Source organism: Triticum urartu, chromosome 4A, assembly GCF_056163025.1.
Source record: "Triticum urartu cultivar PI428250 chromosome 4A, HENAU_Tu73, whole genome shotgun sequence".
In the NCBI taxonomy this organism is placed as follows: domain Eukaryota; kingdom Viridiplantae; phylum Streptophyta; class Magnoliopsida; order Poales; family Poaceae; genus Triticum; species Triticum urartu.
This window is the reverse complement of record NC_141876.1, coordinates 207448652-207459580: the sequence shown is the minus strand read 5'-3', so window position 1 is coordinate 207459580 and position 10929 is coordinate 207448652. Positions and strand designations below refer to the sequence as shown.

At 47.7% G+C, this 10929-nt stretch overlaps 1 protein-coding gene across 1 annotated transcript; it reads left to right on the top strand.

The window, feature by feature from the left end:
* Positions 1-10046: 10046 nt before the first annotated feature.
* LOC147975390 (uncharacterized) lies at positions 10047-10509 on the top strand. The gene is made up of 2 exons (XM_087520396.1): positions 10047-10242; positions 10310-10509. Exons 1-2 carry the CDS (start codon positions 10047-10049, stop codon positions 10507-10509), a joined length of 396 nt encoding a protein of 131 aa, XP_087376522.1.
* The last annotated feature ends 420 nt before the right edge of the window (positions 10510-10929 follow it).

Genomic DNA, 10929 nt, shown 5'->3' with positions numbered 1-10929 from the left:
CTCTAACTGAACCCGAGCGATTGCACTGCAGGCAATGCGTTACTGAACCCGAGCGATCGATCGAGCCCTTGCTGTTAACTGAACCCGAGTGTGATTCCTTCGCTACTACTGCTAACTCAAGCCGATTGATGCTGCCTCTAGATGAACAGTGAATGTTGTTGAGGGGTTTGGATGAACAGTTCCCGGTGGGGGGTTGGATGAATAGGACCCCGTGGTAGTAGAGGTCGTTGTCGCTGGATGAATAGTACCCTGATCGATCGAGCCGATGCATGAACAGGACCCCGTGGAGAGCTGGATGAACAGGACCCCGTGGAGGGTTGGTTGAACAGTAGCCGGTGGAGAGCTGGATGAACAGTAGCCCATGGAGGGGTGGTTGAACAGGACCCCGTGGAGAGGGCTGGTTAAACAGTAGCCGATGGAGGAGCGCACGGTGGAAGATGGATGAACAGGAGCCCGTGGATGAACAGTCGCAGGTGGAGGCTGGAGGAGGTCGAGGTGGATGAACAGTAGCCCATGCAGGCTGGAGAAGGTCGACGGTGAAGATGAACAGTATCCCGTGGAGTCCCATTTTGCGGGACGCCACACCCCTCCCGATGAACAGGACCCCCGTTTCGACCGTAGCACTCCAACAGAAGTCTGTTTCCTCTGTTTTGCGGTACGCCACAACCCTCCCGATCAACAGGACCTCGTTTCCAGCGTAGGAGGTCCATTTCCTCCGTTTTGCGGTATGCCAGACCCCTCCCAATGAACAGGATCACGTTTCGACCATGGCCGGTTGAATACAAGGCCGTTTCCTCCGTTCTGCAGTATGCCAAGCCTCATTTCCATCGCCTATTCCGTCCAAGCCAGTTGGCTCCCGATGAACACGAAGATGATGCAGTTTCTCCGTTCCGACCCAGCCATGTACATGAGCCTTGGCCGTACGTATGCGCGAGTAGGCGTTCGAGACCCTGCCCGTATGTACGTACATGGCCATATTTACTTTCTTGCAACATGGTCGTTGTACGTGCGTGTACATGCTACGTGCACGCCTCTACTACGACACGTGTGCGCCTCTACTACGACACGTGCCCTTCCTTACACGGCCACGGTTCATCATTGCAGCCTGGAGACAGACCGATCGTATGTACGTACACGTTCACGACCAGAATGACAACGCTACGTACGCTTCGGCCTGGTGGGTCTCGACTGTAAGGCACTTCCTTACGTGCGAAGATGTAGCTGGTGGCTCCCAGCAGTCAGGGGGCGAATCATTTTTTTGCCCATAATATGGATGCACTTCCTTGCGTGCGAAGATGTAGCTGGTGGGTCCTAGCAGTCAGGGGGAGAAAACATTATTTTTCAGGGTAAAAAGGATACATTTGCATGCATGCGTCCATGGGCATGGTGTGTCCCCAGTGTCAGCCTCTCACATATAGTCATCTTTCGATGACTCTCAGTTGTTGACCACGTTGACCACACCGTGCCGAGAACACCAAGGCCGGTGGACGACGACGAGGCCCCATACTGGAATGACCCGGAGATGGGGAAGACGCGGTAGTGGAGTCGCAGATGGAGAGGAGTGGGAAACTTGACTGGTTCAGGTGCGCGGGAGCACTGTCGCCCATGGGAGACAGGAGCAAGAACATATGTTGAAGAAGGAGCACGGCTGTTGGATTAACATCCAATGGTCCAGCTCCTAGAATCATTTATTGATTAAGTTGACAAAGCCTTGCGTACACGTCTGCTTAGTAGGCCTACAAGTCAGCCACCAAATCTACCAGGTCCCAGCTGTCATCGAGAGGAATGGTTTTTTCGCATAACAAGGAGGCACTTCCTTCCGTGCGATGATACAGATGGTGGGTCCCAACTGTCAGGGGGAGCAAACAGCTTAATAAGGAGGAACTTTCCTTGTGTGCGACCATGGACCTCGTGGGTCCCAGCTGCCAGGCTCTCCAAGTACATTACTCTTCCGATGACTCTTATTTGTTGACCACGCCATGCCGAGCGCAGCGAGGCGATGGACGACGGCGAGGCCCCAGAATGGAACGACCTGGAGATGGGGAAGACGCAGCAGTGGATTTGCAAACGGAGAGGAGTGGGAAACTTGACTGGTTCGGGTGCGGGGTGGGCCTACACTCGGCAGAGAATAACAGGAGGTGCGGAGTGGAGGGATGGCCTGGCTGTCGACGGGATAGCGTTTCGCTGAGGCGCGCAAAACAATGCCACTGAACGTCAGAGGCTGGAGCAGGCGGTCCCGGCAGTGCTAGGGGAAGAAGACGAGAGATTGAAGAAGAATGCTGACCGTTGGATGTAAATCCAACGCCTTGTTAGGCTTCGACCTACTGGCCCACATGTCAGCCAGCCCATTTGTTTTTTTAGTCCATTTGGTGGGCTGGGTGAAACAATGATGTAGCATATATGCAGCCTGTTTATATATATGGTAGAATTTAAAGCCAATTTGCATTTTTCTCGAAATCTGCGGACATGCTGAGCTGGGTGAAAATATCATGTTGGGCTAGACGGAGAAATGTTATAAAAACATAAACACATGATTGCACATATATTACTACATTGGTCAGTAAAATCTTTGCAAGCTTATGTACGCAATCACTAGGAGTTAACTTGCCAAGTTATATATAAACAATTATTATTATTATTTTGTAAGAACTTTCAACTTACAACATAAAATATCATTTTAATTTGATGAGTTAATAGGACGTGGGCTATTATTATTTTTTAGGCTAGACGTGGGACAGTTGAGTTGGTTCTAGGGAAAAGTACTGGGAGAAATCTCAGTTTACATCAAAAATAAAGTGGGAGAAAATTCAGATATAGGATTAATGAAAACGAAAAATAGAGGAAGTGCGAAGGTCTATAAAATGGTTGCACGAATGACAGGTTTAACAGAACCTTATGTTGTTTCTATTATATATATGTAATAAAATAAGATATAAATATAAGTTTAGTTTTGCATTCTTATAGAAAAATAGAACTGAGATGTGCGTCATCTTGAAAAAAAACATAACTTGGGCTGCTGATGTTATAGACAAGCTAGGTTGGGAGGCCCAGAGGCCGCTTGATACCTGCTGGATCCACAAAATGTTGAAACATGTCGTGGGCTGCCCATGTTAAACAACAAAACCTAGGCCATGAACCTGGTGGGCCCAGGACTGTCAGCCTCTCGACCAACAGTTGTCTCCCGATTCCTCTTGTTTTGCTGACCATGTTGGGAACGACAGACGGCAGCGCCGCGCCGAGAGCACCAAGGCGGAGGACGACGTCGAGACCTCAGACCGAACGAACCGGAGCGGGGGAAGACGCAGGCAGAGGGGAGTACGAGAGTTGACTTTTTCGGGTGCAGGGTGAGCCGGTGGACCGGCCGCCGCCGGACAATGTGTGGGAGTAGAGGGATGGCCTGCCACTATATAGGAAGAAGATGAAAGATTGAACAAAATAAAGAACTACAAATGGATAGGTGGTTGGTCCCATATGTCTGTGTATGAGACCTGCCAGGTCCACCCGGGAAGGGGAATATGTGGGCAGGAAGGAGATTCAAAGCACGACAGCCGAGTGAACTAGTTTTTTTAAACGAACAAGTGAACTACTTATAGACATAAGCAAATAGCCACTAAAAAGCAAATAGGTTGATGCATTCTTAGAAGAAATATTTTGGACAAAACTGATAATTACAACACATAGGCTAATGCATGAAACACTCAGATGATAAAGGTGATTATAAACAGATAAAGTACAACATCTAGACCTTCAGGCACGCTTGATCATGACGCTGCGGCTGTCCATGTACTCACCGGTTACGGGAAGCAGACACAGCCTCATGTCCAAGATCCGCCTGTACATGTCGTAGCATGCGTATGCGTCCTTGGTCGCGTAGGTTATGTAGGCTAGATTCAGATGTACCTCCCACGTGTTCAGGTCCTTGGTATCGTTGTCTTCTTTCATGTTGGCGTATCAGGGGTCGATGATGGTCTTGGCGAGGTCAACCATGCAGTCCTTCTCCTGCCCATTGCCGATGATCTTGTATTGCTTCTGGATGTCAACAAGCTTGTTGCACTAGATGGCCGAATCATCGCGTTCTTCCTTCTCTCTACCGTAGCGAGCGTGCAGTCGGCACTGCCAATGAAACGGGTGAATGCTCCAGAACCTCTGATGGCCCTAAAGTAGTGGTATATGAGAACCTCGTCCCGCACAGATACCTGGGCAACGGCGATCCGCTGGTGCCTATCAGGAGATGAATGGATGGGCACAAGGTCTAAGTCCTGTAACCTTGTGCTTTCTCGTCCTGTAGGTACTGCTTGAACTCGGTGAGGCAGAGCTTCACCGAGTCCGGATTGTTGGTGTACATTACATTCAACTTGGTGCAGCCATAGACTGAACAGCGAACTCAAAGGGGAAATCCTTGCTGAAGTCCATATCCAACAGGCTCCCCCCCTCGGATCGCCATTGGAGTCTCTTCAAGTGAATGAGTGGGTAGGCGGCAGCAGCAGTTCGTTTTTCAGCTCTTGGGGAACTGGATTCAACAGTAAACTAAGTGTGTATAGGCGACAACAGTTACTACCCATCTCTCGCCTGCTGCACACCCGGCAGAAGATGCACCCTCCGCGCATTCAAACTTCTCCATTAAGAAACCTACTCCGGCCACACGTCGGTTCACGAGCGGGTCTGTATTGGCACTTTCACATAGATAATACTACCAAGTTTGAACTATTTGTTATGGTTGTTGTCCTCTACATCATCATGCCGTGTTTCCCAGCTTGCAAGATTCAGAAGCAACAAATAAGATCCAAATAATAAGTACAACAAAGATGCCTACACATCTCATTGATTCCCAGCTTGCAAAATTCATAACCAGCAAATAAGATTCAAATCATATATGCCTACACATCTCATTGATTCCCAGCTTGCAAGATTTAGAACCAACCCATTAGAGCCATTTGATAAAGTGAATATCGGGATTAAATCCATCTTGGCTAGCCGTGTCATACAACCGAAGAATGTGGCGAATGCTCTTCACTGTCACAACATCTGTAGTTGAGTATTACTGTTTGCACAGCACAAATAAGAAGAGCCTGATTATTATAATTGTGGCACTCCTTGAACTCAACCTGCAACTCCACTCGGATGAGGCCTGCCTAGACTTCCATGATTCAATTCATGCGCCTTTTTCTGTAGTTCACCTGAAATAAAGCAAAGATTGCATCATTCAGCTAGCAAGAAGTACTTGCTCTCATGAGCTGGCTGGTTCTTGAGTACTTGCACTAAAATTGAGGAACATTAAGGTTGGTTGTCTTCCTCATGTAAGGTGCAACTATAATTTGCTAATCCTTTTGTGCAGTTGCACTAAAATAAAGTGCACGGGATTAATAAAATGTTGTGGTGACAGTGACAGCTCATCTTGCAAAGACTAATAAAATGTTGCACGAGATTACCGGCAGAATTTGACGGAGATTTTGGAAACTCCAATCACCATTTTGTGCAGTTCCACCAAAATTGAGGGATGCTGCCCACGTGACATTTTAGTTGAACTAGACAAGACACTCATTCCAAAAAAAGAGTGTTTTGTGCAGTTTACTAAAAGGTCACAATAGCAACAAGGTGAAATGGATATCCCTATCTGCACAAAAAGATAGAAAGTAAACCGTTGTTGGTCCATAAAAATATATGAAACATACACGAAATGAAAAGAAGCATCTTAATTATGTCCATGGCAATCACGCAAGGACAATAGAAATTTTAAAATGTCAGCAATGCTTCATGTTATGGGAAGCATTACGATCAACAATGACATTTGTTAAATATGGGATTACTTTAATGGTGGCATTGCTTGTTTACGAGATACAGTAAATCAACAGCAGCTAAAGAGTTGGACTAAGGTCATGGGACCATGGGGACACCAGGACACTCAGCAGCGTAAAGGAGCAACTTACTTATCATACTGGGGAAAATAGCAGGAGTACCATTTGTAACACAATTTAATTGCATCATATCACTCGATGCATTAGATTAACAATAACACTGGTTAGACATGTCCCTAAGGTAACAGTGTGATCTCTTCATTTACATGTGCCCTTACATGAACAACAGCAAAAGGTTGGTATAAGGACATGCGACAATGGACGCATCAGCACAATGTACCTACAAGGAGGCATAAAGTGGTGATGCCGAGTTTGTTCATGCTCTATGAGGGCAGCAAATCTAATCCTAGAGACCTTTTACTATGTGAGGGCAGCAAATCTAATCCTGGAGACCTTTTACTATGTGAGGGCAGCAAATCCAATCCTGGAGACCTTTTACTATGTGAGGGAAGCCAATCTAATCCTGGAGGCCTTTTACAATGTGAGGGCAGCAATTCTAATCCTGAAGACCTTTTACTATGTGAGGACAGCAAATCTAATATTGGAGACCTTTTACTATGTGAGGGCAGCAATTCTAATCCTGGAGACCTTCTACTATGTGAGGGCAACAAATCTAATCCTGGTCATACTCTGTTGACTTGTCCACCATCCGCCACATTCTATCCTTTTTTCCAACCAATAATAGATATGTTCCTTATCCAGTTTGTACTACATTTTCCCATTATTTCCCTTTTCAACCAAGAGACTGGTTGGGTATCCGGTCTCTACTACTTTAACCATATTATTTCCTCTTTGAATCAAGTCCTAGATTCATGCTACAACTTTCCCCCTTTCTTTGTTGTTTGAACCAAGTCCTAGATTCGAATGCATGAAGTAGCTTTACCTCTAATAATACTAAAAATTTAGGTGGATTTGGAAGAGATGATGGGAGTAGAAAAAGATGCACATGCAGACACGTGGGGAGCTGGGGTAGTAGAGCAAGGCCACTTTTGAAGGACTTATACCTGAGGGTCGTCGGGATGTCGGTGGCGGCAGGGAGGAATAAGGGTCGGAGGACCTCCCGAGCCGGCGTTGTGTCGGAGAGAATGGCACACGCAGAGGATCGGGCCCCTCCGGTAGCTGTGGGTTTCCTCCCTCGTCGGCGATGACCGCGTGAATGATGCACCTAGTCTTCTACACACACTAGCCGAAGGGATCCGGCCGGATCTGTGACCAACGGTGAGCAGAGAGAAAATGTCGCTACCGCTGTCTTGTTTAGATCTGGAGAGGATGAGAGAATAAAGAGAGCAACCCTAGTAAAGCAAGCGTTTCAAGATAGTGGAGTGATTATCTTTTTCTCTCCACAATAAGTGTTTCAATTTGTGTACGTGGCATTAAAGAAAATAGACTCTCTATTTAAGGTGAGTAACTATAGGAATCCTACTTACTACTACTACTACTACCTTTGTAGTTCGTGCCAAATTTTGACCAAACATTTAGCTAACAAAATGTTAATGCATGTCAACAAAAATTATATCGTTGGATTTGTATTTCAACATAGTTATTAATTATATAATTTTTGGTAACATGCATGAACATTTTGTTAGTTCAATCTATAGTCAAAATTTGACACAATATACAATGGGGACCGATAAACTAGGACATAGGTAGTAGTAGTAGTATTGTTCACTTGTGCTCCCCGACCCTCCATTCATTGACCAACCCCATGGGTGAATAAACATATAGTACTAGTATTTATATAGAACGAACAAGCTCGAACTATTTTCGCGTAGTTAAAAGTTCAGGGCGGGGCTTTTCCCAGGCAGTACGCCCGGCAGTTTTCTCGTAGGCGGTTTGACAGAGAGGCGCGAGGAGGGTGAGGGAGTAGCGGATTCAACTTACTTACTACTGGAAAGGTCGGGCTGTCTGATTTGACGGCGCGTTACTGTTGGAAATACTTGTGATATGACTACTCACTATAGTCATGAATTACTGGCGGTACGACCAGGGTGATGCCCCCTTCCGTTCCGCACTCTAATCTGGTGCATGACATGTCGACCCGGATGCTGGCTCTCCCACATGTCTGCGAAGTATGTAGGAGGAGTGAGAACCACGACAGAGGAGTGCGAACCAGGGTAGCCCAATGAATCAGCAGTAGAAAACATTGTGTTGATATGGCCATAAAAACAATGTGCTACGGTCCAGACTGTAGCATGTACAGTACTACTCCTCTTTGTTTGGATCCCTGAGTTAGAGCTAGTTTGGGTTGAAATAGCCTCAAATTATCCAAATAGGAGGGGTTAGTTTGAGCTAGTTTGCACTAACCCGGCAAGAAAAACTAGGGACTAGGGACTTTTTAGTTGGGACTAGAAAAAGTCCTAGGACTTATGAACCAAACAGGCCTCAAGAACCTATGGAGGCGACTGTCGCTCACGTCTATCGCGTGTCAGGAGACGTTCCCATTGATGAAGAGGTGCCTATGGTGCCTATTGTGCACCGCGACCAAGGCGGAGAGGGAAACGAGAGAACTACGTATTTATTTATGGTGTAGATTCACTCATTTTTCTCCATATGTACTCCGTCTCCGTGTAGTCTAGTCACCTGTTGAAATCTCTAGAAAGGCCAATACTCCTTTCTGGTTTACAGGCCTATACTAGCAAGTAATAGTGGGCTCACATAGCAATTTTGTCTCATGCAAGAGCTTGGCTATATGCGTGCTCCAAGGTTCGAAACTACCACGTTCGGGTTGCACTTGGCTCTTCACCTCTTTGGTAAGACGAACAATGATGTTACTACTACTGCTTCTATAGTATCGAATCCACTGATGCATGTCCATCCACCACGAGCAGGAGGGATAGCTTGTTGTAGTACTACTATAAGCAAAAGCTTGTCTTCGTCTGCGAGCCACCGCGCACATGGGCGAGGGAGAAGGCGAGTAGTAAAATCAAGCTTCTCCTCGTTGTATGAGTTGACATACCCGAAGTGTACAATACTCCATTTCCTGCAACCTCTAACATACCCCACCACAAATTAAAATATATATTCCTGTCTTGACCAGATGAGCATGCAAACTACAATCACCGGGATGACAGGTAGGGCGAGAAGATTATTTTAATAAAACGCATGGAGCCGACCTTAACGATTTTAAAGCTTATAGGAACGGTACACGCTATCCTAGACTACTCTACACATGAAACTGCCACATGAGCGTCCGGGCAGCGCTTGGCTCTTCGCCTCTTCGGGAAGTCGAACAATGATGGAGTACTACTGCAGTCGAGGAGTACTATAGTATGCTTCTAGCCATCTGACACCAATTGAACTGCTGCATGTCCACCATGTGCGGGGGGGGGGGAGCGTGTAGCGAATGAAAGCTTCTCCCAGTCCTGCCATCCACCTCGCTCATGGGCGAGGGAGGGACGCAACTTCATTGACTTACCGCTCCTGCCTTTGCGTCTATGACAGGTGGGCCCAACAGGAGGGTGGCCCACCTGTCATGCAGCGAAAGGCATGTGCGGTTAAGGCGGGAGGGTGTTGTAGTAATCAAACTTCTCGGTCTTGTATGAGTCGACGCAACACATCAAAGCATTGCACTCGATATATTTCAATAATTTGCATTTACCGATGCTTTAATTGCAACGCATGCATTCATGCCGTGACTCTCCTTTTGATACTTGCATGTGTTGATTTAATGCACCTTGAAGTAGTATGAATATGTGACGATAATGCTTTGTAATGCCCCGACCCTAATAAAGTGAGAGATGGTTGTGCACGAGGAGGGCGGAATCCTGAAGAGGGCGAGATCATGCAGACGGAACAGGACCCAACGATGGAGCTCTCTTTAGTCTCGATGGACCTCACCCTGCTCCACTGCCCCTTGTGCCTCCGCCCCTTGAAGCCTCAGTGTACACCTCCTCCGTTCGTCAGATTGAGCAAGGTGCAGGTTTCTTGATTGATGTGATGTTCGATTGATTTGTGAAGTGCAAGGAAGAGCACCTGGCCTGCGCGGACTGCCACGTCGAGCGCCCCGGGAACTAGAGGCAGGGCCAGAAGTGCGAGCGCGGCGGTGGCTTTGATGTGCGGAACACGGCGGTGGACGCCGTACTCTCCTCGGTGAGGGTGGAGTGCCCGCACGAAGGTTGTGGTCTCTAGGTCACTTACCACAAGCTTGCCGATCACCAGAGCGTATGTCTGCTCGCGCCCTGCAAATGCCCCATGCCCATCTGCGGCTACGAAGGCCTGCCGCCGGTGCTCTCCCACCATGTCAGCACCGTGCATCCCATGCCCGTGCACGGGATCCATTATGGCAAGGTGCTCCAGCTGCAAGTGCCACTGTCGGAGCCACGGCTCTTGATGTTCGCGGAGGAGGACGGCTGCGCGTTTTTCTTGGTCGGCGGCGTGCTCGACATTGGCGCGCCTATCGCCATGTCGGTCGTATGTGTCAGAGCGGGGTCGTCCCCCACTTCCGCACTACATAGCCAAGCTGTGGGCGAACGGCCCGCCGGGGGAGCCCAAAGGCAAGACCGACGCCGTCAAGGTGGAAATGGAGGTGACAAGCAGCAAGGATCCCGGCGACGTCACCTTGCACGAGCTGGCCTTCTTCATAGTTCTGCCCAAGCTGCTGGTCGGGGCTAAGCTGGTGTCCCTCCACATTCAGATTGACAAGCTCACATCCTAAATGATTCTACAGTGCCTTATGCTTATCTTAGTAATATGCTAATATAGGGGTTAGCTCGGTCTACTTTAGCTTAAGAGATGGTGGGCTTTGGTGGCGATGCATCAATTACTTCGACATCAAATCAGCAGTGAAAGTAATTTCCAACAGTCGAACGGATATTTGGAGTCTCTTTAGACCGCCTGTCAAGTTTCATGCCATTTGGAGTCCGTTTGATACTCCAACAGTTAACCGGTGAACCATAAAGGCCTTGTGTGTGTTGCAGCCCAACGCCCCTCCAAGTCAGCCCACAAACCCATCCAAACCCCCTCCATCCTCTCATCCGTTCGATCACAATCGCGTGGCCGAAAACTACACTTCATTTGGACTCTCCTAGCTCCCTCTACCTATATATATGCGTCTCCCTCCGATTTTTTCGCGGAT

What these genes read in the sequence shown, in the direction of transcription:
- LOC147975390 (XM_087520396.1), top strand. Translation starts at nt 10,047, where the DNA reads ATGCCCATCTGCGGCTACGAAGGCCTGCCGCCGGTGCTCTCCCACCAT. An exon ending in CGGCGGCGTGCTCGACATTG is followed by an intron (nt 10,243 to 10,309) that starts GCGCGCCTATCG and finishes CGCACTACATAG; the next exon opens with CCAAGCTGTGGGCGAACGGC.